This window comes from Aptenodytes patagonicus, chromosome 1, assembly GCF_965638725.1.
Source record: "Aptenodytes patagonicus chromosome 1, bAptPat1.pri.cur, whole genome shotgun sequence".
NCBI classification, from domain to species: Eukaryota; Metazoa; Chordata; class Aves; order Sphenisciformes; family Spheniscidae; genus Aptenodytes; species Aptenodytes patagonicus.
The window spans coordinates 32,008,547-32,035,051 of NC_134949.1; the positions used below are offsets into that span (position 1 = coordinate 32,008,547).

Below are 26,505 nucleotides of genomic sequence, written 5' to 3' on the forward strand. Positions count from 1 at the left end.
TGAGAAAACATTTTGAAAGCCTTTGATTTTTTAAATTAAGTTACAGGGATAGCACTCATTAAAACCAAACTACTTTCAGTGTTGTCCTAAACTGGAAACTACCATGTTTTAAGGGACCGCCCTGACAGAGCTTGAGTGCTGGGTATGCAACCTAATAGAGATCAGCAAACACCCCATTAATAATCACAATGAATTCTTGTTTGAGATTTCCCATGGAAAGTATTGAAACAAAAGTATTTTTAAAAGAGTTAATGTACTTCCTATTAAAATATATCTCAAAATGTGATAAATGGGATCATTTCCATACTATGTGAAAACTACTGTAATTGGAGTAAGCCACCCTCTGAATACCGCAGGTGGATTCATCTCTTACCTAAAAAGTAAGTGTTTAGTCAAATGGGATGAATCAACTCACCTCTGACTATTAAGAGAGTTTAAAAAATTAGCTTAGTTGAGTGTCTATCTTTTAAATAAATAAATTTGAGATAATTTCTTCTTAATGTCATGACCACAGTAAAAAGAAGGCTAAATTGGCAAAATGTGGATGCAGAATTTGTGCTTGGGGATACATAAATTTATCTTTTTTCATCCAGTGATTTTAGTTCTTTTGGAGAGTTGAGTGGTTGTTTTGAGAAGCTGATGACTCATGGGCCTCTGAACATGTCACATCAGACAGGCCCGTTCATCCTCGGGGAGAGCTGTGTGGCAAGAATGCGTGGGTTTGTGATTAGACCTGAAATGTGAAATCCCTGAATCCTTTCCTTCGCAAAGGTATGAATCGACATACCAGTTGTACATATCCCAGTGGTGAGACGGATGCCTAAGCAGGCACAGAAGAGAATTTTACAATGAGATTATGGGAGAAAGTGTGACTGTTTAGGAGGGAGCTATGTGCAGATAGAAGGGATCAGCTGCCACGTACCTCCAATGCCTTATTTGCCAGTCAAAGAGAGGCAGGATGTGCGCTCGCAGCATGAGGCTTCACGTGGCCAAACTTCCTTCTTACTGAAGTTGTAGGTCTTGTTTTGCCTAACCCTTTGTTGTCATAAGAATGCAAGTTAGCCTGTTTAAAGCCAGCTCAGGCTGTGGCTTCAGATGGGCCACTGCTTCTTAAGCCATCTTATGAGTTCCAATTCAGTTCACCACACTGGCAAGCAAAAAAGAGTCCTGGGGCTTGCACAAGGGCAGACACAGGTGGGGAAGCTGCTTAAGCTAACACCGCTACCGCAGTCTAAAACATATCAGTACCATGTTGCTCTCATAACAGTAAGTGGCCTTTACCTAAAGCAACTCATAAAACAACGGGCAGTAAAACCTCCCTGCTTAGCTACATCTGGCACTTGGTGCAGACGCCACCACTGTTTCAGCTATTTGGTTTAAAAATGAACTTAGCCATATATAATGAAAACCCACAACAAATTAAAGAATAGCACACAAGTCTTAAAAGCAGTTGCCAGGAGTAAACCATCACTAGATAATACAACCGGATGTGTAGTCATCGACAGGCAAGGCAGGCAGAGCATACCTGCAGAACAGGCCACTGTAATCCAGAAAGCAGCAACTCTGAAAGCATTTAGGAGGGAACAGATGAGCACCTGGGTGTGAACCACCACTGTCCTGTGCCAAAAGGATCCTAGGTAGTACGCGGCTCATGAGCTATTTGTGGCCACTGAGTACTTCACTGAGAAAGTGATACTGCAATACAGCCTTTAAGTCTTGCCTTGAAACTCTTTTAAGAGTGCAAAAATTTGATTGTATTGGGTTTACGTGACAAGGTTTTGGTAGCAGAGGGGCTGCAGGGGTGGCTTCTGTGAGAAGAGAGCAGAAGCTGTCCCCATATGGGCCAGAGCCAATGCCAGCTGGCTCCAAGATGGTCCCGCCGCTGGCCAAAGCTGAGCCCAGGTGAGACATTGGTAGTGCCCCTGTGATAACGTATCTAAGAAAGGGTAAAAACTGCTGCGCAACAGCAGCTGGGAGAGAGGAATGAGAATATGTGAGAGAAACAACTCTGCAGACACCAAGGTCAGGGAAGAAGGAGGGGGAGGCGGTGCTACAGGCGCCAGAACAGAGATTCCCCTGCAGCCCGTGGTGAAGATCGTGGTAAGGCAGGCTGTCCCCTTGCAGCCCATGGAGGTTAACGCTGGAGCAGATATCCACCTGCAGCCCATGGAGGACCCCACACGAGAGCAGGTGGATGTGCCCGAAGGAGGCTATGACCCCGTGGGAAGCCTGCGCTGGAAAAGGCTCCTGGCAGGACCTGTGGCCCTGTGGAGTGAGAGGAGCCCACGCTGGAGCAGGTTTGCTGGCAGGACTTGTGACCCCGTGGGGGACCCACGCTGGAGCAGTCTGTTCCTGAAGGACTGCACCCCGTGGAAAGGACCCACGCTGGAGCAGTTCATGAAGAACTGCAGCCCGTGGGAAGGACTCATTGGAGAAGTTCGTGGAGAGCTGTCTCCTGTGGGAGGGGCCCCAGGCTGGAGCAGGGGAAGAGTGTGAGGAGTCCTCCCCCTGAGGAGGAAGGAGCGGCAGAGACAACGTGATGAACTGACCACAACCCCCATTCCCCATCCCCCTGCGCCTCTGTGGGGGGAGGAGGTAGAGAATTTGGGAGTAAAGGTAAGCCTGGGAAGAAGGGAGGGATGGGGGAAGGTGTTTTAAGATTTGGTTTTATTTCTCACTATCCTACTCCGTTATTAATCGGCAATAAATTTTCAGTTAATATTCATAAAATATTCAAGAGCTGGAGAATGACTTGCATTGGGAGATGCAGAAAGTTCAATCTGTTCAATTTATAAAAACAAACCGTGATAATAGTTGCAACATGCAATGGATATAAATTTTCCTTTGCGGAAGAGAATACCAGGTAAGAAAATTAATTTTACTTTTTAGTTTGTGAGAGAGAACAGAAGCAGATGACTGGAATCTGAAACTACCAAAGAAGCATTATCCTCCTAAGGTTCAAGGCAAGGCGTTCACCAGTCTACTGAGGCACGCGGCACATTCACCATCCTTCGCAGTCACCGCAAGTTTAGGCAACTTCATGAAAATTGTATTTCAGAGAGGTGGGAAGCTCACAGGCCTGCTGCTGCTCTCAAGTCTGGCTGGGTAATACCAAGGTGTCCCCTAAACCTCCCAAACCTATGAAAAACACAGTACTTGTGATCTTTCTCCAAGTACTAAGCGGGAAGTGCGGGTGGATATGCCCGGGGCGCCTGCACCGAGCGGCCGGACAGGAGCTAGGCCGGGTAAGGGCCCTCCTCCTCCTCCTCACGGCCCCTCGCTCCCAGCGCCTCCGGGGGGGGCGGCACCAGGAGCCCGGCGCCGCCGGCAGCGTCAGGCACGCCCAGCTCCGCTGTCACCGATGGGGCACAGGGCAGCGGCCGCCCGCCGCCTCCGACTACGGGGAGCCGCCCCCTACCCGCCCCGGGCCGCGCTGAGGCGAGGCGGGCCCGGCCCGGCCCCACCCCCCGCGTGCCGCTCCGCACGTCGCCGCCCCGTCCCCGCCGGCCGCGGCTCGCGCGCAGGCGCAGCAGCCGCCGCCGCCGCGGCCGTGACCTTGCCCCGCCTTGCTCCGCCCCACGGGCCGCCGCGCGAGGCGCGCACCCGCCCTGCGTCACACCGCCCGCCGCTGAGGCGACGCGTCTCAGCTGTTTCCGGCGTGCTGGGCGCGGCGCAGGCGCAGTAGCGGGGCCCAGCTCGCTGCTCCGCGCCGCTGTCGTTGTTGTGGCTACCGCCGCCCTCCTGCCCGCTCCGCCGGGGTGACGCCGCGCGGGCCGCGGCCCCCTGCGGCCGCCCTGCTCGCGAGGGGCGGCAGGCCCTGCCTGGCGCTCGGCGGCGGCCTGGGGCGCGGGGGGAGGCGGGAGCCGTTGCCCAGCAGGTACCCGCCGGCGCCGGGGTGGGCCGCGTCGCCCCGGGAGGGCGTAAGGGGGGGCGGTGAGCGCGTGGCAGGCACGCGGGACTCGCGTGCGTGACGCAGGGGTGGGTGTGGACGCGTGACGTGGGGCGGCAGGGCAGGGGCGGGGGCGGACGGGACGGGACTCGCCGCTTGTTTACGCGGCCGCTCTCGAAATCGTTTCTGCGAAATGGCGCAAGGTAGAAGCAGAACCCGCTCCCCCTCCCGGGGCGGGAGGCGGCCGGCCGTGCGCCTATATATCACCCCGCCCGCCGCCGTGGCCCGGAGCCCGGCTGCACGGCGGCGTCGGTGACCGCGCCGGAGGGTTGGCAGGCGTGGGGCGGGCGCGGCGTAGGTGCAGGCAGCCGCTGAGGAAGCTGTAAGTAACGACGCTCCTGCCTGCGGCCGTGCCGCCTCTGCTGTTACCTTGGCGGGTGTTAGCCTGCCTGGCCTCCTCTGGCACTTGTCAACGGAGCCAGGGAAGTCTCAGCTTGCCATTTAGGCAAGTGATGGATTTGCGCCTGCGGTTTCAGCGCAGCTCTTGTATACTGTGTAAAACTCTGATCCACCTTAGAAACGTCTACGTTTTTCTTGTAGAGTAAGGCATATATACTGCCCTTAGCTCTTAGGATAGGAACATTTCGTTGAACTTGTGGCTTTATACTGAAGTTTTGCTCAAAGAATTGGTGTCCTTTCTCCACTGGGAGGAATTCTGCAAAGGGGTGGTAATATAATGACAGCTTCGTTTGAAATTTGGTCTCTGCACGAGATAGTTTGCTGAAGAGATACAAATTTCTCTTTATTGGCAAGACCGGCAAGCAGTTTTCTATATGTCACTAACTGCTTTTGACAAGTCTTGCATATGGTTTAAGATGGACTTAAACTGGCCTTTAAGGAATAACGTGTTGAAATTAAAATGTTGGGATGACGCTGCCAAATGTCTTGAGCAGTAGATATCCCCATGAGATTATTTGATTTGAATTTATATTTATCTGTCTGTACTGAAAGAATAAATAAGCTGCATCTGCTTTAAGCAACTCTGTGACTTTAGTTTAACTTGTTACTGGTTTTGGGCTTCCATTGTTGTTTTTTTTCCTTTTTTCAGATAACACCGTGATACGAGACTTATTTATTGAAATATATTTTCAGGAATGAAGTAGACAAGCAACATAGAAAAGGTGTAATTATTTATAAGTAATGACAGTTCATTTATCTTTAGACGCATATTTGTTCTTTGTGATTAACCCAAAAAGTCTTTGGTGGAAGCGAGGAAACAAATACCTGTATTTGTATAGACCTAAAGTCTGCTGGGGAATAAATCATGCCATTCACCTCAGAGTTTTTCATACAAGTGAGCCTCGGTGTAAATGGGCCAGAAGCAGAACATTTTGGTATAACAAATACATTTACAGCCATGACTTTTTATACTACAGAGTCTCTAAACTTTTAACTTCTTCTTCCAAAGGACTTGCAAAAGTGAATAATCGCATGTCACGAATTAAGAGTACTATAGAATCTGTTTCAAAGGCAGTGTCTGGCACTCACAGTGAGCTGGTTTCACGGATAGCTCGATTAAAGTCGCACTCAGGTACTCTGGGAAAAGCAAATAAAAGTAACGCAGATGCAAATAACATCAATGCAAATCTAGAAAATGATAAACAAGTCACAGATGCCAGAACTCAGGATTGCAACAGAGGCCCAGCTGCAAGGAAATCCACTTGTGCAAATGAAAACTCGGAGTCTATGTTAGTAAGTTCAAGTGGCACTTATCAAGATAGTCCAGAAGATTCAGCGTCTACTAAAAGCCACCTTTTTCATATAAGCTGCTTTTCTACAAATTTTGGAGAGACTTACAACTTCGTAGCTGATCATATCAACGGGTACTTTAATTATAATTCTGTTATGGATCAAGAGAAAAAAAGGAATGCTTTATTACAGGACTCTAAAAGCGAAGAGAGGAATAAGCTTGATTCATCAGAAAATACTGTAATGAGTGAAGAAAAGACAGTGGATTCAGCAGCTACTTTAGCTCCTGAAGCAGAGACTGTGGGTGCTGAAAAGACAGATACTGCTTTTCCAGTTTCCACTAAAAAAAGTATTGCAAACTTTCTTTCATATCCCAGTAACAGTGTACAAGCTTTTGTAGACAGTTACATTGGTGGGTTGGTTCCCAAGTTAAGATCCGACACAAAAGTTGTTTCACAAGAAAAGAGTAAACAGCCAGAACAAGAAGGCTCTGAGAAAGGTGAGGAGGACAAAGGAAAAGAGGCTAAGACTGCAGAAGAGAGGGAAAAGCATCTGTCTCTTCAGAGAGAAAAGGCAAGTCTTCGTTTAGTGTTATTTCTTCATATATTATTTCTATGTGTATGTATATTTTATACAAGTGTATATATACACGTGTATATACCTATATGTAAACTTATGTATATATACACATATATACTTACATAAATAAGTATATACCTATGTATGTACATACATATAAGTACATATGTACTTCCATAAATAAGTATATATGTATATACACCTATATAAAAACCATATAAATTTATATATACGTAGTATATGTAGGTTATATGTAAACTTACATATACATACTTACAAATAAGAATATATACTATGTATATATAAAAATATATATATACACACTATATAAAAATGTGTATATACTCTTTATATAAGTACATATATGTATATATAAGTTTATATGTAAGTGTGTATAGTAGATACATATATTTAGCTCATATATATGTAGAGAGAGAGTACATAAATACAGATAGATAGATCTAGTTGCTTTTTTTGTTGTTGTAGTTAGAGTAAGCTTACACTCCTCCATGGTCCAAATGCTATGATTTCAGAGTTGCCCTGAAAATAAACGTGAGTACATGCTGACACGTTTGTTTGGTGTATTGTTGCTGTGAGCTGCCTTTATTTTTCTAGTAAACAAAGAGTCAGAAGGTTGCCTGTTTACGTTTAAGCAATGCTTACTTGGAGCCTGTAGCAGATCTCTAGTAGAACATGCTGTCCGTTACTTCTGAGAAATCTTAAAATAACAGTTTGGAATTAATCTTGCCAAATTTTACACATTTCTTAGAGTAGTTTTATGTTATTTGTATAACTTTATCTTTTTTTAGATTATTGCAAGAGTGAGTATTGATAACAGGACTCGAGCTTTAGTTCAAGCCCTACGAAGATCCTCTAATCGAAGAGTCTGTATCAGCAGGGTTGAAGAACTGACCTATCATCTTCTAGAATTTCCAGAGAGCAGAGGAGTTGCAATTAAGGTGCAAATAGTCTTTTATGCTTAGACAAAAAATAAATATCTGACAGACAATTGACATAGAATAACATAAAACTTTCTTCTGTGCTTTTGTGGGCTAGTTGTATTTTCTGTTTGTAAACATTACAATGTGAATGTCTCTTTTTTTTCTTATAGCTATTTTTTAGCTGGTTCAAGCAGATTCGTATGCAAACTGTCAGTAGTTTAGCTAAAGGCTCTTAAGGTTGCAATGTTTAATTTAGAAGCATACAGCATCGTCATGTGGATAGATAGTATAGCTTATTCTAGTGGTAGACGAAGGTCATACACCGTGTCCTCTGTTGCAATTGACCAGATGGGAATGTACGGTACAGTTGATCTGCATATGCACAACAGTTTTTATGCTTGTTTGCATGCTTCCTTCAAAGAGAGATGACAAGAGTGGAGTATAACCATCAAATAAGTTCATGTAATCTAGTCCTACTCATTCTCTTTCCTGCAGTGAGAGGACAGGAGGTGGGTGGTAGACTATTCTAGCAGTACTAGCCAAGTCACAGCATTTGTCATGCCTTTTTCCACAAGATGTGACAGATGTGTGACATAGATTGTAGAATTGCTGGAAAAGAGATCTTTGGGAATGGAGTGCAGGCTAGATGAATCATCCGAGCAGGGTACAGGTCGGGCATCCACGTGAAGAGATGTGAATTACTTTATTATGAAAGAGTACATTCACTACTCCCATTTTGATTATAATACTGTATATCTTTGTGATAACAATTGTACATTTAAAAATTACTCAGTGTAAGGAAGAATTTTAATTTTTGTTTTGTTTTAATATTAGTGTACTTAGAAGGCATTTCCTGTTTTGAAGCAGTGTGATACTTATTCAGCAAAATCTGGGCTTTTAGCTATACTTGGTGTGCTCCATACTTGAGCTTATGCTTGGCCAACGTGACATTAAAGTCAATAAAACTAAACTGCTGGTAAATACAGCTTTTCTAGCTATTCGAAAGATTTACATTTCACCCTGATTGTTTAACTCTGATAGGTAGTCACTATAGCAGAGGCGCATACGGCATAATATTGGAGTCCTTTCTTTCCCTTGTTAGAAAGAGAGATGGGTAAATACAGATTTAAAGAAGCTTTCTTCTGAGTTTAACTAATATATTACTTTTATACTTAAATGCCAAACTAGTAAATTTAAGCATGGATTCTTTTGGTATAAACATACTTTTAGAATGAAATATCTCTGTATTTATCAATAGGAAAAATTAATCCCATGCCTACTGCGTCTGAGACAGGCAAATGACGAAAGTCTTCAGGCTGCTGTTAGAGAGACTTTAGCTATACTTGGATATACAGACCCTGTGAAAGGCTGGGGCATTCGAGTCCTCACTATTGATGGAGGAGGAACAAGGTAAAACCTCTGGTTTTTTATATACTTGTAGCCTTTTTCATACTGTAACTGGAAATAAAATTTCAAATTCTCTTTGATAAGTTTGTGCCCAAACATGCAATTCATGATTTACAGTTCTGTTACATTTAACTGTCCAGGTGATGGGTATTATTTTTGTATGCATTTGTGCTTAAATTTCCATGCATTGGTAGTCCTATGACACTGAAATTACTTACCCATTTAAAGTTGGCTACACACTTAAGTGCTTGGATTGGCTCTTTCTCCTTTTGGAAGTAAATTAAATGGTTATTTGAGTTAGTCTGCTCACAAGTCTAATCTCAGAAATACAAAATTAGTGTGAAATGCCAGAAGTAAATTTATACTCTTATGATTGTGTTGACTTAGTAATACGAAAAAAGTTCTTGTACTTGTCTGGAGGGTGACCTGCCTTAGCAGGACTGGTCTCATATGAAAGAATGAATAGGCTAGTGGTGAAAGCTTCTCTAGCCAAGCTGTTGATTTATATTTCTTCTACAACGAACACTTTTTTCTTTTAATTTATGCACCACATGCCCTTAGTTATATGTGCTCTAGTTCTGCATGAATTTATGCATCTACCACGATTTGTAAAGAGTAGTAGCAGAAGCATGTTCATTAAATTTGAAGTCTGATGTTTACTAAAAGCTGTGTTTTCAGGCATATTTGAAGAAATCTTGTTGGCAAATACTGATTCACAAATTTTTATTGGTAGAAAGTGAAGTATGAAGTCATTGCAGAAATACAGTTTCACGAACTTTTTGTTTCCCCATAGTATTTCTTTACTTGCATCAAAATCAGTTGTCTTCAATAAGGAGTAAGTGTATGTCACAACTTCAACATTTGTGTTTCCAAAAGTTCATTGTAAACCATAAAGATTTTACAAAGTAGAAAGAAGGATGCTATATGTATAAATAAAGTGTGTTAATTTTTCTGTTAGATTTCTAGGGGAGTGACATTAGAAGACACCTTATCTTTAGAAAGTGGTATCTGCATCTATAGCACCAAGTGAAACAAGCCCAGAGGGAGCCTGAGTACTGACTACGGGCTGTTGTGTCACTTAATTGGTGGTGTTCAGCTGGTTATAGTTTTGGACTGGGTTGACTAGTGCTCTTCAGCACATGCCAGGACAGATTTGGGGGCAGCATGCAGGAGGTGCCATTCTCAGCAGAACGTGTTGGCAGGATGGTACTTGGCTTGGTGCTCCTTTTGCCATACACAGTTCTCTAGCTTTAGCTCAGCAGAATTAGCACCTTTGCGTGCCAGATACTCTGTTTCGTGCTATAGGAGCACAAGTCTGATGGTCTGGAATGCATCTCTCCCATTATTTCTGACACATTGTATTGAGGCAAAAAAAACACAGACAGAAAAATACTGTGTCCTAACGCACATTATATAGCCCTGTTAAGACCAAACTTTAAGTGCTGTGTGTTGTGGATGCAGCTAAAATCTATCCTGAGTTTACATCCACAGAAGATGATCATCCCTGAGCCTTTGCTACAAATCAGTATGGCTGTAGCTGTTGAGTACTATTCTTGGTATGCCTGAGTATGTCATTTATATTTAGTATTCATCATTCCATTATAATTGTGTTCTGCTACTCTTTCATTCCCTGAAATATTCAGGATTCTTACTGTTGTAGTTACTCAGTTATAATTAGTTATAATTAAGCAAAGGTGGGCTTAATTAAAGCTATTAAGATAAAACTACCATTGTATGTGAAGGGGTTTTTTTGTGTTTCAGGGGGTTAGTTGCACTTCAGACTCTACGGAAACTAGAAGAACTAACTGGAAAGCAGGTTCATCAACTTTTTGACTACATTTGTGGTGTAAGCACAGGTAACTGTTAAGCCACAAGTTGGAATTTTGCTATGAATATAGTAAAAGAACATCTGAGAATAAATGTAGATTTTGCAGAACTTGCCAGTTTCTGACTTTGAGTGTAAATTGGGAAAGTACAGGTGTGATTTCTAAAGTTTTTCTTTTTTTCTTCTGAATAAGAAGATCCATGATTCATGATACACTTGTAACTTCAAACTGATTTATGATTTTTTCCAACGAATGTGAAACCTTCATTTTGCACACAGATACAAATACCTTAGATGTTTATGGGGCTTTACAGATGACTAAGGTAACGTCCCTCAGGGACTGATACTGGGCCAATAGTGTTTTCTGTCTTTATTAACGACCTGCACAGCAGGACAGAGTGTGCTGGTAGCAAGATTTTGGATGATACTAAATTAGAGGAAGCGGTCAGTACAGTGATGCCCTCTGTTCAGATTGGCCTGTACAGGCTGGAGAAATGGCTTGACAGGAACAACCTAAGGTTCAATAAAGCCACGTACCAAGCCCTCCGTCTGAGGTGGGCTGAATGCCTAGAAACCAGCTTTGCAGAAAAAGACCCAGTCTTGTTGGAATAAGTTAAACATGAATCATTAGTGTACCCTCTCAGCAAAGAAAGCTGACTACGTATTGGCTGTATGCACAAGAACATACCCAACAGATTAAGGGTCTCTGTTTGGCCACTGTATGCCTAGTTTTGGGCTCCTCAGTAAACCCTTAATCTGTTGGGTACATTCTTGTACATACTGAGTGAGTCTGGCAGAGGGCCAAGTAGATGGTCAGGGACTGGAGGTCATGACATACAGGGAGAGAGTTTAAAACCCAGCAAGAACTGGGTTTATTCAGCCTTAAGAAGAGAGGCCTTATTGCTGTTTCAACTAATGGGAAAATACAGAGAAGATGGAGCTAGACTCTTCTTGAAGGTGCACAGTGATAGGAGAAAAGCTAACAGCCAAGTTGGAATATGGGAAGTTACAATTAGGTGTAAGGAATCATGTTTTCCTTGCAAGGATGGTGAGACACTGGAAGGAGTTGCCTGCACAGGCTGTGGAATCTCTATCCTTGGAGAGACTCAAAACTCGGCTGAACATGTCCTGAGTAACCTGTTCTAACTGAACCTGTTTGAACAGGAGGTTGGACTAGATGACCTTTAGAGGTCCCTCCCAGCCTTAAGTACTCTTGTGATGCAATGGTAAGTTACTCCTCCCTAGGAAGTAGGAAACTCTAAAGCATGAGTTTCTTTTTAAAAGACAGTCATCTCTTTCAGAAATCATGCTAGACCAGTAGCAGCATAATGCTGATTTCTAACATGAGAGGTACGCTGTAGTTCAGTAGCTCAGTTTCCTTTAGAAACCCACATTCTTCAATTTTTTTTGCACTATACTTATCTTCCATACAGTTTAATTCAGAAATAATATTAAATGAAGATCACCACGAGTAGATACAATGTTCGTGTTTCCAGAGATTTGCTTAATAGGCTCAAAATAGTAGAGAAGAAGAGAATGTTTAGGTCTACTAGACAGGATTTGTTTGTAGGCACAGTATAGTTTCCTGCTTTACGTTTTTAATAATCTTTGAAAAAAATCCTTTGTTAGTTAATTGAGCAGTAAGTGGTTGTTTTTTTGGAAGATAGTTTCACTACAAAACACTTCCCTAATGTCTCCTTCAATCATAATAAAGATATTTTATCTTTGATAGAGGGGCCTGGTGTTCTCAATTCGATCCCGCTACTCTGATCAGAACTAACAATTCTTCACCCGATTTTGGGTTTTGTAACTGCTACTAAGTACTTAACGTGTTCTTTTAAGCTTTGCTTACACTCTCAAGCTTTTGTCTGCAGTAGTCCAGCTTGCAATAATAGGTGACAAGAAATGGCTGGGAGAGGTTGTACATATCTGTCAGCATGTGCTAGCAGTGTACTTTACCATTTCAGTTTGTGTTGACCCTACATATGCCAATAGGATTTGCAGAAGCTTGCAGCCGGATGAATTGTGGTTTGTAAGAGTGATGTATTAAATGACAGGAAGGATGCCTCTTGTGCATTACAGTTCTCTTTTTTTTTTTTTTTTTTTTCTGCTGTGCTTTTCATATCTCTTAATATCATTTAGCTGTTTTGCTTTTGAGGTTTAGAAATAATCAGTTTGCTGTGAATTCAGCATCACAGAGTCTGTCTTTGTAGTTAGCTTCCCTGTACTTCTCTTCACTGGTGGTCACAGGGTGTAAATGCAGGCAGTCACAGAGGAAGATCACACTGTAATGATGCTGTAATGGGCCCTGCATACTTAGGTCACCTGCCTGTTGCTGAGCACAGTATCTGGGCATAGAAGCACTAGAAAATCTGCAAGCACGTGCAACACAGTGGTAGCCACTGAACTTTTTTTTTTATGGGGAACCAAGTTAATGTAAATTGTATACTGAGTTTGTGCCTGTTCTGTGCAAAAATCCAGAGATGAAAACAGGGCAATTGAGAAGAGGAAGTGCCATTGCCCCATGAACTAAGCTGCTGGGAATTCTGTAAGTGAGGGTGATTTTCACTGTTCTCCAGAGTATGACATGCTTTTACAGATGCACAGAGCACTTAACCCACTGAGGATAACTTATGTGCAGGTATGCTGTGGATGTGGCTTGTATGTTCTTCTTGCTGCTCATGCGGTCTCCCAATATATCAAAGATGATATTATAGAGCTGGAAGCATCCTTAGGAGGTGATCTCACTTCCCAAGGGAAGGATCAGCTGTGTGTGTTTCACTATTGACAATTTTCTAAGATTTTGAATCATGTCAGACCTCTTCAGAAAATCTGTGCTAGTGCTCCACTGTCTTTACATTTGGGGAAAAAAAATCCAGATGTCTAATGTGGATCTTCCTGTGCAGTTCAGATTTGCTTCCTCTTGTCCTGACTCCCCAGAGACATGGATAACAGATTCTTTCTTTTCTCTTTGAAGCAGCCTTCTGTGCATTTAAAGGCTTTTGTCATAGCCTGTTTACTCAGGCTTTCCTTACAGACTGATTTCCTTGACCTGTGATTGTTTTTTGGGGATTTTTTTGTGTGGTTTTTCTTTTTGTCAGTTGGTCCACATCTTTTTTTGAAGAATGTCATTCAGATGCAGATATAGCACTTCAGCTGAAGTCTTACTAGTACTGAATAAGGAAGGAATACTTTTGTTTTTCAGGTTATATTCTTGCCTATCGTGTGTCTTATTAGCCAACTGTATCCCTGTGTTCTTCAAGATATGCTCCTTAGCCTCCCAGGTTTTATTTTAGTATTTTTTCCCCCCTGAAGTGTTGGCTGTCAAGGCTGAGATGGTGGCTGGAGTGTAGGAGTCTGTGATACAGAGCAGGATGTGATGGAAGCGTCAGAAACTTTTTTCACTGGACTATCTGATAGAGCCTGAACTATATCTTTGATTTTGACCTTACTCTCCTGTGAGTGTCTTGTTAGCATCCAGCGGGTTTCAGCAAAGCCTTTTAACATGTACCTTCACTCTGATATTATCTGCTGCCACTTGTGTGCTCATGTTTACTGCAGTTTTTGGTGCTGTTTCTCAGGGGGTGAAGTGAAAATGAGTTTGCATTTGGTATGAATTTTGGCTCTTTGGCTTTGAAACTGTTCATCAAAATAGCAAACGCATGATATTATAGAATTGGTGCTGGAGAGTTAAGAGGAAAAGAAGGTAGCAAAGGATTTGCCTGATTCAGGAAAATGGTCTTTCTCTGCTGCTAGATGTTTAGTCTGTGTTGAATACAGGCATTTGGTGATTTGGCAGTTGAGTAAGTTTCTCTTGATGAAACTTTGATGCGTCCAGTAGGCCCAGGTTATATTGAGCATGTGTGCTACTTTTTAAAAAAAATTGAGACCATCAAGTCCACTGACACTCAGCTATCATGGTGGTGGGATGATATGTGAGAGCAAAAGAAGCTTGGAAGTCATGTTTCCTTTAAAGCCATCTGTAACTTTATTTATGTAGCTCTTTCTGCATGTGTTTTATTCTTACTCTATTTCAAGAATTTACTCCTTTTTAAATTAATTTTATTCAAACCTATTGCATTCATTTCCAAATTGGAAAAATCATGTGTTGTCCTAATTATTCATAATGCTTAATTACATGTCCTCACAGTATTGCACAATTAGATTTAAAGGTTGTATATGTCACTTTCAGTTTAATGTATCTAAGAACTGTAGTGATGCATTGTGTTTTTCCACAGTCTTTTTAATGGTATTCTGCAACCATGCTTTCTGGATACTGTTGTTTTGTTCCTACAAGGGTAGGTCATAATTTTTTTAGGTACACACTAGATGGCAGTATGTATGAATGGCTAATTATAAATGATTGCAACCAAATGTATCCCAAACTAGTCAAAACTCCCTTCTTTTTTACAGAGTTTTCCTAGAATTTTCCTTTACTGACTCAGAGTTTGCCAGAGAGCAAGTAATGCTCCAAATATATTTTTAGTACCACAGCATAGATTTCTCTTACTCATTTCCCTTTCCAAATAAAGCAGTAGATTTAATTTGCTTTCTGCCATGTACATGTTTGCAGGGATGAAATCTGCGAAATGAAATAATGCCATGTGTCAACTTCTCATAGTTCTGTTTTTGAAAGTAGACTCTTCCTATCTTGCATATGTCCTTTAAAACATAGTTTGTGATCTTTTAGTGATCTAAATTTTAGGAATTCCTAATTCCTAAATTCCTAATCACTTTTAGGAATTTAGTGATACAAACGTCAATTGATCTTCCCTTTTCAAGATAGATATTCTGCTAACCTATGAAATACATTAAATGGTAATCCATCTTTATAATCTTACTCCAGGCTATATTTACATTTCAAAATATTTCTTTTTCAGGAGCTATATTAGCTTTTATGTTGGGGTTGTTCCATATCCCTCTGGATGATTGTGAAGAACTGTATCGCAAATTAGGATCAGACGTTTTTAAGCAGAATGTCATTGTTGGAACAGTCAAAATGGGTTGGAGCCACGCCTTTTATGACAGTGATATCTGGGAAAAAATGCTCAAGTAAGTAAAAAATGATCAGGTGAAAAATAATTAGTGTAATGTGTGAGAGAGCCTTCGGTTTTGTTATTGTTTCACTGGTAAGGAAATTCTTAAAACAACTAGAAAGGATTAGCATATATTCTCATTCTTTTGAAATAGCTGTTTCCATATTTCCCAAAGCATTGAAAGCCTTTAACATAATGATTTCTGTTTCTGGGGAGTAAAGTAAGCTTTAGTGCACTGATGTCTGATTATATTCCTGTATGCTTGCCAACTCTGCTTGATTTGACTCATTATGGATCTGCTACAAATTTTACTGGCCACCTGCTGTGCCTTTTTTCTTATAGGAGACGTGGTGAGAAATGAAATAATGTGCTGTAGTAGGGATTTTTAATCTTAGCTGCTATATGGAGGGGGTTTGCCCATTGCCCCTTTCTTTGAAAAGGGACATGAGTTGTAAGGATTGCAATGAAAAAATATCTGCTCTGTCAGAGTTGCCAGTGAAATTTGTCCATAGATATGTATACAAATGCATTAATGGCTATTCGGGAAAAGTCACTGGAAGAAATTATTAAAACTTATTACGAGTTTTATTACTTAGTTTTATTCATCTGTATTTGTATTGATAGTTCCATTGTTTATAATTTTTAGCAAACTAATGTCATAGTTTCCCAAACAGTGTAAGCTGGCACTACTAGTAAAAGAACTGAAACAATCTTCTCTGAGAGCAAATGTAAAATGGTAAAAAGCGTCTTTGGATAAGCAATGACAGGTTCCTTTAGGAACATGATTAATGTGTTCTATGAGCTTGAAAGAGTTTTTTCTAGACATTATAGTGGGAATACCTGTGCTGCCTGCGTTTTAAGCATCTTACTTCTTTGCTGAAGTGGAGAGAGAGGCTTCCAAGCACCACTTCTCTCTGCTTTTGCATGTTTTTAGGAATAAATGTCTTTATCAAATGAATATCACGAGTTTTTCTTCTCAGATATCATATCTGGAGTTCCTGTTTTTTTAGAAAAGATTTTTGTCTGCCTTTCCTCTTTTCCTCCCCTGCCTAACTAAAAGAAGTCTTGTGAAAATCAGAGTTACCTCATGTGAAAGTATTTTAAATGCCTTTAATTAAAATGCTGTTATTCTTTGCAGCTACATGTAACACATGAGGGAGGTAAAGCACTCTACTCCCGTGCAATGGACAGAAGCCAGGCAATTATTATACTATCCATAGATTAAATGAAAAATTAAATTTACTGATCAACAGATGACTTTCTGTTGACCTAATTCTGCAGTGTTGAAGGGAGATACTATGCCTACACAACATTTTATTGAAACAGTAGGGATTCCCGCAGGCTTCTTTGTGGTGTGGAAGCCTAGAACTAAGAAGGGAATTGAAAGGTTATGTAGCATCTCTCTATGGCAATAAGAAGGTCAGGTCTAACTTTCAGTCATTGCATGGGAGAACTGCTTTATGTTTTGTTTTAAATTTAAAAGCCTTACCTGTGCTGGGTGGGTTTTTGTTGTTTAAATGGTAGTAGACTTGTCAGCCTTGCTTGAAATAGGGAGTATCCATTTACAGTATACAGGCATGCAGTATACCTTTAGCCCTACCATAATATTGATGGTATTATTTTCTGTTAGAAAGTATTCTTGCTGAAAATAATTAAGCTAATGTTGCATTAGGCTAATGTTGCATGCATTCATAAGGCATACTATAAATTCCCTTTCAGAAAATGACAACTAATTTTGGTTAACTAACTTTTTATTCTGAGTGCTGTAGGGAATTGATTTTGTGTCTTACGTATATGCTTATTTTAACTCTTACGTATTCCTTGAATTGCATTTTGAGGACTAGTTTTAATCAGTTACTTTTATTACTTTGTGCAGAAAATTATGCTTACCGTACATCAGTCTATGTAATGCTATATTGAATTGCATTTGTAAGAAGAACCTGGCTTATAGTTCCAAGTTTTCTGTTTTCTTTTGACTGTTGTTTACATATACCATTTTCTTCTTTCATACTGTCTTGAGAAACTACTGGCAAAATTTGAGGAGCAGGTAGGGCTTTGCACAAGCTAACTAAAATCCCATACTGGGAATTTGTAATCTTGAGAAGCAATAAAGCACTGTATAGAGGGTAGGGGTAAAAGTTACATGTTGGAAGTTATGACAAGTTATATGTTTCCATATAGGAAAAAGGATAATGCATGTGTTTGGGATTACAAGTAATAATACTTCAAACCAGTATTCGTTACGCAAATTGAAGTGTAAATTGAGACTGCTCTCCAGTGACTAGATGGGCAACACATTCTGTACCAGTTAGCCACTCCAGACATACTTAACAGATTTTGCAGCATTATCAGTGAGATGTTCTGTATTTTTTATGGAACACACAATAAAAGTCTCTCCTGTAGGTTTGGTAAAGACCTCATAGTTTTCTGGTACTGTCGTTGTTGTTGTTGTTGTTAGAAGGGGGTGAAAGTTACAATTTTGCCTTTCGAACTGAACGATGCTCTTTCTCCAGACTATTTGATTGCACCCTGGCTGTAGCCCATTACAATGTTTCTTTCAGCATATGGTTGGCAATATGTTCTTCATAGCATTAGTGAAATAAGTCATTGCTTCGAGTCACTAATATTGCAACAAAGAGCAACATTTGTAAAGGAGACTTGTTGCTCAGGTAGATCATGTCTAGAGGACATAGGTCACAGACAGACACAAACAAAGCAGATAAATGGAAAAATGGGATGGCAAATGAGATTATGTGTAAAGTAATAACCCATGAGTGGAAAAATGTAAAATGCTTACAGGATTTAGACTAACTTTAATATCAAAAGTGATTTAGGTGTTGTTATGGACAGTTCAATGAAACATCTGTATGCTTGTGGTCAAACAAGATGACTCAGTGTGTGATGGTTGGGATTGAAAATACAGAAAATATTATAATGCTGTTATATTAATCCATAATACAGTTTCATTTAAAATAGTATTTACAGTTCCAGTTACCCCATTTTAGAGAATGTTTCTGTTGCAGGATTGGTATAAAGTAGCCAGTGACCTAAAGACAACTCACACAAAGGAATTAGGACTCTTTATCGTTAAAAAAAGCAAACAAGTTAAAGCAGTAATTTGAGATAGTAAGATATCTTGAGAATTACCGTTCTCATCTTTTCTTCAAGAACAAGGGACTATTCAATAAAATTAAAATTAGGGGACTTTCTCTTTTAACACAGTATGTGAATAAACTGGAATTAATTGTGTTGTGACTTCAGTAAAGAAAATAATTGAACAGTGAGACTTGACAAAGACATTTATATAGTACACAATTACAGTATTAATGCTAGCAACAAAACTAAAATAAATTTGGAGGTGATATTAAACTTTTATCTTTAGACCTTAATGTCTAAAGTTGCATAGTAGTTTAAGGGATTTCTTATACCTACTCTGAAGCATCAGTCCCTGTCCTTCATAAGAAACAAGATGTGAGAAAGTAATTACTCAGTTTGGCAGTTCCTGTAATTAAGCAGTGGATATTGCTTATGCAGTTTTTTTAATCTTTTTCAGAGTTTGGTAAAAAATATCTAATACAGATATTTAGGAAGAAGTAGATGAAAGTGATGCAAATCAATAGATGTCTTTCATATCTCACCTCTGTCAATCTCATCTTTTATTTCTGAATATTCCTACTTCATGCTTCTGTGTGCCTTCATCTCCTTCTGTAATCAATTAGTGAGTGCAGATGGCACTCTTCCCCTTCTGGTTGTTGACTGTGCGACTGGAATTAATGCATTTATTGGAAAAAATAAAATAAAACAGCGCTATTGATGTAAGAGTTGCAGTCTTCGATCATAGGACTAGAAGCTGTCCCCCTTCCTCCCTGTCAAGGACACGTACACAGCCATCCTTCAAGCACTGATATCCACTAGTGGAACAGTAAATTGTCCTACCTCCAAATAGAGTTTACTGTCTACATTGAGGACTACTGCTATTGTAGCATTTAAAGCTTCTTTTATCTTCTGACCTGACTAGATTGATAAAGGTGGTGTTTTTAACAGTGGAAGCGCTACTACCTACTCTCACAGTAGTGCGAGCTATAGATGGATGATCTCTTCTTAACAGCAACACATGGAATCACCTTACTTAAAAAGTGTGGCAATACTGAAAACGGTCTTTGCAGAATAAGGTAGATGCACCTTACACAGTGCACAGATGCACCTGTGTTTGTGTGGGCTGTGTTCAATGGGAGAAAGAAAACTTGCTGATTTAAATGAAAGCCTGTTTGGAATCGTTATGGATGAGCACCCACTGCATAGAGTTTTATACCTTTACTGTGAGCAAATCGAAGTTGAAATAGATGCTGATGTGAGATTATTGGCTAGTATGCTGATATCCTTCAGTCTCCTGCACTATGCAGGAGGGCTCCCTTCTAGTTAGCAATTAGAATACTGACCCTAATGCTGATGTGATGATAAATTACAATGCTGACCATTCGTGTGATTTCACTGTCAGATTTATAAAATGTATGCATATGAAAAAATCCCACCTGAAAAATTGATGTTAAATGCATATTGAATTATTGTTATGGAAGACTACGCGTAGGTGTTTTAACTTTCTTCTAAGTCATGTAGAATGTTGTCTTTCTTTCCCTAGCTTTTGTTTTCATAACAGTTCAGAAGAGTAATTTTCATTACTATAAAACTGCTTAATAAAGATGTAGATTTTTTGATTCTTAAATGTAGCAAAGTACTTTGTTTTCCTCTCACAAAGTAGTTGAGTAATCCTGATGATTAATGGTTAAGCATGTGGTGAAGTAAGTAACTGAATCAAGACCTCAATCATTCTTTAGACTTATTTTCAAAAGCCTAGAAGGTTTGAAGTGCTGGTCCGTTGAAGTCAACCGTAGAAATCCGATTATTAAAGTGAAATCCAAGCATTGCTTCTTTTAAATGCAAAGTTCTCAGAAGTAAAGATGGTAAAAATATAAGTCTTTTTGTTCATACTAAACTGATGGAGCATTTTCAATTTTTTACACTTATTTGTAGAGAAAAAATGGGCTCAAATCTTATGATTGAAACTGCAAGAAATTCCAAATGTCCGAAGGTAAGTACAGTTTTCTAAAGTAAATACTAACTGTGTATTCCACAAGTACTTTTAAGAGTTCTGAGTAAGAGTACTGTCCCTGGAAGAACACTGGATAAACAGGATGAGTGTTGATATGCTCTCCTAAGCTTCCATATGAGATAACTCATGCTTTTAAAAGATAGAAATTCATTACATTCTTAATTTTTCGCAGTAATTTCTCATATTTTTATTTAATACTTTAAGTTAGATTATGTTTGAGATGTTAAAAGGCTTACAAGCAGAGAAATACTAGGTCAACTTCTTGAAGTTGTGCAGAGTTTGTTTTTTTCCATATAGGAGAATTCTAGTACCTGGAGATCCTGTCATGTCAGCTGTGATCTGGACAGGGTTTCTCCTCGCTTTATCTGGATTACCAGGTTTTCTCCAGTCACATTCATAGGCCCCATGATCTCTACTCTTCCTGTACCATCTAAAGGGCACCAATTAATTGGGGGGGTGTTATATACAGCAGCAGCAGCACAAGAGTGAAAGATGAGAAAGCATGGGTATTTTCTTTTTGGTGAAGGATAGGGAGTGAAGAAAGAAGAGAAATATAATAGCACATATTTCAGAACAATCTGTAATTAACAGGTGTTTTGCTGTCATAGCACTATATTCAATGCTTTACTGTTAAATGGAAGATACTCACGTTTTTCTAAATGTAGAAACGTGCTTGACTGACTGTGTTCCTAGTCCATGTCTAAAACAAGGACATGAAAAGGCTGGAGTGGTATGTTGCTTTCTGTGAGAGAGAAGCTATCCTATGTTGACTTGAAAGTTATCTTTGAACCAGGATCTTTGGCTTCCTTCCATGTTCTTCAGTAATAAAATGTGAATATAAATAGAGTTGAAACTAGCTATTCCCAGTAATCGCTTTGTAGTGCTGGCAGCGGTGGCACTCTTTACAAGGCACAGCAAAATCAAAATAAAACATGCAGTTGTGTGCTCTGCTGCTGTTAAATTCATCGCAAGATGGATTTTTTCAGAAGGTGCTCAGCACTTTACAACTTAGACTGCATCATGAAGTGGAAGTGTATATGGGTATTACCAAAAATAAATTCAAACATCAGTTTGATAAGTTTTCTATTAAATTTTCAAAGGTTTTTTTTTTTTCTTACTGCTTCTAGCAGTGCTTAGAACCAAACCTTCCTTTTGACAAAACCAGGAAACTTTTCCTCCATCAAATGATGGAGTACGAGTCATGCATGTGTTTTACTTCTGCATTGTCATATAGAAGTTACGCTTTTCTTGTTCTCTTTTTTATAAGGATGGACTTACTGTGAATTAAATGATGTAGCTTATGTAGCTGAAGAATCGAAATGAATGCAGTGATATCACAGCATCAGCTGCTAGTGCTGTTGAGTAGTGTTTCCCAAAAACACTCTACTCTGTAAAATAGTAAACAAAATAGAGTTGAACACCCACTTGTCTGCTAAAGAGTATTGTTCTGAACAGTGCCAGCCAGGCTGGGTGTATCATCACTAAAAGGTCTTGCACATTCTAACGCTCACCCATAACTATAGGTGCTCTCGCCTCCTGTGATTAGATCTGTAAGATGTGATTTTTTTTTTTGCAGTCATGTTTTGTTTTATGGAAATACCATTTTGGCTTTTCACTTATATTTACATATGTGACTTTTTGTTAATGACATTTCAGTGTCCTTACAAAAAACCTTGAAAGATTTATGTGTGATTCTTTTGTTTTTTTCTTTGGGAGAGATTCTTCCTGCAATCCTTTAACTCAGGTTCTAATATTAAGTAATCATTTTCTTGGAGAAAGAAACATCAACCAAATTCTAACATTCTTATTTAATGGCGTTGTTACATTGCTGGTTACAGACTTTTGAGAACGAACTACTATTCGTAAAGGCACAACACTTCAAAATCATACAGATGACACCAGCTTTTTGTTTAAATATTGACGGATAGATTTTGGTAGAAACAGAATAGCCAGTGGAAAGAATTTCGGGTTAAAAATAGCATTTTGTTTAGGGAGTTTGGTTTTTTGGTTTGGTTGGTTTTTTTGTTTGTTTCTTTTTACTTTCACTTTTTGAAATTTAGATAGGCATTATAAAAAAGTAAATAAATAATGAACCAAGTAGGATTCCAGAGATGCATTTAATGTATAAATTGAATTTCATATTGTGGGAGGTTGTCATTATTATTATTATCAACATCATATATAACTATTTTTGTTCCTCCTAACTCACTAGGTAGCTGCAGTAAGCACCATTGTAAACAGAGGAACACCACTGAAAGCATTTGTTTTTAGAAACTACAATCACTTTCCTGGTGTTAAGTCTCATTATATTGGAGGCTGTCAGTATAAACTGTGGCAGGCCATTAGAGCATCATCTGCTGCACCGGGTTACTTTCAGGAATATGTTTTGGGCAACGACCTTCATCAGGTAAGTTGAAATCTTCTCCTTTAGTAAATATTTTCCAATATTATACCTGAGAAAAAAGTTGTCTGAATTTCTGAATCAGAACTAAGCAAATAAGTTGGTAGCAGAAAGGAAATCTAGGGTGGATAGGGGTAAGAAAGGAAATTTTTAGCTTGTATAGCCCTTATGGAACTAGAAAGGGTATAGGCTTAAAAATCATAGTCTTCTCAATACAAACTTAAGCTCTTCTGCTGTTCCTTTCTTCTCTGCCTGGAAGGAAACCTTATATGAGTTGTAAATTGCTTCTGACTTCCTGCTTACAACTGGTATTTCACTGAGCATTATTTCACTAAACAGGTGGTATGACTTAAAATCTAACAATACTGTAAAATATGAAAAAATAAAGTTACGCATCAGTGTTCCTTCTTTAGTGCCTAATTTCAATTTACGGTCTACTTTTATTTCTTTCCATTGATGGCTTATTAAGCTCTTCCCTGGTTCTGAGCCAGTAAAAAGAACAAGAGATGCCATGGCAGTAAGATTGAACTCGGAGGATAACTGCAAAAGAAATTCCCTTGAGGATAAAGCAATGTCTCCTATGAACAGTGTATGCTATTTTATTGTATTATAACTTCTGTTGGTGACCCTGGTTAGTAAAGAGCAAGGCAAATGAATTTCTCTAGTAGTTTTTTTTAACCGTTGTGTTCTTGTCCTCCAGTGCCCCTTTATTGTTCTGCAGTTCTCTTGAGTTTTCAAAGAATCCTTTTTACAGTACATATTAATTTAAAACTATTCATATTTCTCTTTAAAAAGATCTGTTGCAGATCTGTGGCAGAAAGGACTACAAAGGGTGGCTGAACCAGAGACCATCAACAAAGACAGCATAGGATTCTATCACTTTAAATTTAAAGAAAGCATCTATTACATTTCCATCATATTAATTCATATGCTGGCATTAGCCTTAACTACTAGAAAGCAATAATAGCATATTTTGAGTAGTAAGATGTACCTGGATCACATACAGAATTTCTCATGGTGTCCATTAAAAGGCCATGTAATCTCATTAGCATTGTAATGTGCATAAGTAATACTGAAGTTTAAAGATTAACAGATAAATAAGGAGTATAAGATGAAGTAGTGAAAAATTCATTAGGTTAAGAGATAATCAGCAGAAGCATTGATACAGAGAAACAGCCAGAATTTAATCTGAAAAAAACCAGCATACTTCCATATTTTGAATTAACATTTATGAGGAGATGGAATAACTATATTCAGCTATATAAAAGCTCTACATAAGTTGGGGGATGAAGGGGAAGGGTTCCCATGGAGGGCAGAATGGTGCTACTACATCAAGCAGATTCTGAGGGTTCTTCCATTTTATTCTGTTTCCCTGTTTTGTTTAGGGTCTTTTTTTTCCCCTCCCCCTCCCCCCCCCCCCCCGCCCCTGCCCAACCTCCCCAGTATGGTACATCGTGTTATCCCCAAAATATTTTAATCAAATACTACCTGAAATAAGCAAATAAGGTTTTGGGCTTTTTTTTTAAAAGCTAAAAATGGAGTAGCACATCAGATATTCCAAGCCTAAGCACTGCTTGAAATCCTGAAACATGGTCATCTTCCATCCGGCCAAGCTGGAAAGGGAGCTGCTTTAGCCTTTGGAGCTGTTCCAGGCTGCTCCTTAACTGCTTGAATGGGTCAGTGTTAAGCTATGTGAAGCACTTTTCTTCCTCTTCTCACCTTTCCACCCCCTCTTTCCTTGAACTGAGAGTACATCAAAGGCTGTCTGTGCTTCTGTATGAAGAATAGCTAAATAAACAACACGATTTTTAACTTCTACATAGTGCTTAGACAATTATTTGTCTTAACTTCATTTCTGAATTACCAGACTTGTGTGAAATACAGTAAGGTGGATATTAATTTCATCTATATTCATTTTCAAGTCCAATTTACCAGACTAGAGAATGAATTATTAGTGTTAATAGAGATCAGATCCAGTATTCTCAGACACACAGAGCTAGAATGAAGTCTAGTTAATTTTTCCTTACTCCAGACTCTTTGGACAAAGCCCTTCCATATGATCTTACCAACCCTGTTTCACAAACTCACCATTCTTTTCTATTTGATGTGTTTTAATTACTGGAAAGCAAGGGCTTGGGGTGTGGTTCACTTTTGTAAGCCATAAAGAACTAAATATGTTTTCAGTACTAAAACTGTTTATTGTAGTAGAACGAGATACTAAATTTTCTGACTTAAACTTTCATATCATCTGAAAATCTCTCTTCTACCCAGGCATGATATTTAAACACTTTTGAATTCTTTTAGAATCCAAAGATTGTCATCTTTCATGTTTTTCTTTCCCCCGATTACACTTTTCTTACTACATCTCTATTTCTGTAATTATCTATTTTCTGTGGGATGTGCTTGGTTTTTTACGGACAGCTGGCTAGCAAGGTGCTGCATGGCAAATGCTACATAACTGTCTTCATGCAGATTTCTATCTCAGATTATAAATCCACCACTTCACACTCAAGCTACCTTGTTTTAACCCTGGGGTAAGAGCCTCCATGCGTGTAGCAGACTGTTACCCTTACGTTCTTGGGTGTAATGGTACCTCAGTGTAAAATGCAAGGTAATCAAGAGTTTTATCTCTATTAAAGTATCCAAGATGAATTGAAAAGAATACATATGCATAAATACGTTTTTAAATAAAGAGACTCCTAAATGCAGTCATATTCCTGTTTAAAATAGCTTTGTGATTATTGTAAAAGTATGTTATTAACTTAGTCCTTAGTTATAGCTCATATCATAAATATGAGATAGTAGATTTTTGTTAAGTGTCTTTATTCTAAAAGTGCACTGCAATCGTCATGTTAAGTTAATTGACCAGATCATGTATGATATTAACATTTGTAGTTTATATGGAAGTAATTGCTCTTTTCTGTCTTATCACTTTAAGCCTGTACACTATCTAACAGGTTGGGCTGCTTTTGAACTACAGAAATAAATGAAACATAACATTGTTAGACATTCTCAGCAGTACCATGTTTTTTGTAAAGTGCATCAGCACAGTACACATTAATTGTAAATAATAATTTATGCCAAAGGCTTCAATGTTGTAGTACAGTGTCAGAAAGATGATGGTCTTTTGAGGATTTTTTTTTTAATGGATTGGAAACTTCCATTAATTAATCAACATATGTTGATTATGTTCTTTTCTGAACATAAACCATGCTAGTTTCTTATTAACTTATATATAGTCTGCTTCTGCAGTGTTGTTATTTCTAAATAATTCAAAGAATAGAGATGGCCAAAATGTGAAAATGACTGTAAAATGTCTGTGAAAATTCAGAATAGTAAATATAATGGGATTTGTTTCCTGACTTTGAAGTTTGGGACTTTAAAGGGTTATATATGGAGACCAGGTTTTGTATTGGCTTATCACTCAGTTGTACGTTTAAATCTGAATGAAAAGTACTCTGGCAGTTGATCTGACTTAGGACTCTTTAAATGTGTGAAAATATTTATTTTGATAATGGAAATTTAGTGGATTTGTTTTATGGTCAGCCTGCATATTCTTGTCTTATGT

General features: G+C 39.2%; 1 protein-coding gene across 7 annotated transcripts in view; it reads left to right on the plus strand.

The window, feature by feature from the left end:
• The first annotated feature begins 3,792 nt into the window (after window positions 1-3,792).
• PNPLA8 (patatin like domain 8, phospholipase A2) overlaps window positions 3,793-26,505 on the plus strand; it is a 42,081-nt gene continuing 19,368 nt past the window's right edge. For 2 of the 7 annotated variants that reach the window (XM_076331008.1, XM_076331026.1), the window contains exons 1-9: window positions 4,185-4,271; window positions 4,998-6,211; window positions 7,027-7,176; window positions 8,417-8,568; window positions 10,327-10,421; window positions 15,271-15,442; window positions 20,458-20,515; window positions 22,749-22,943; window positions 23,407-23,526. In XM_076331008.1, coding sequence (XP_076187123.1) covers window positions 5,090-6,211; window positions 7,027-7,176; window positions 8,417-8,568; window positions 10,327-10,421; window positions 15,271-15,442; window positions 20,458-20,515; window positions 22,749-22,943; window positions 23,407-23,526 — 2,064 coding nt within the window. In that variant the 5' untranslated portion in view covers window positions 4,185-4,271; window positions 4,998-5,089. Of the gene's footprint in view, window positions 3,878-4,184; window positions 4,272-4,997; window positions 6,212-7,026; window positions 7,177-8,416; window positions 8,569-10,326; window positions 10,422-15,270; window positions 15,443-20,457; window positions 20,516-22,748; window positions 22,944-23,406; window positions 23,527-26,505 lie in introns of those variants that run through there. The other 5 variants (XM_076331032.1, XM_076331041.1, XM_076331050.1 and 2 more) reach the window with 4 other exon arrangements.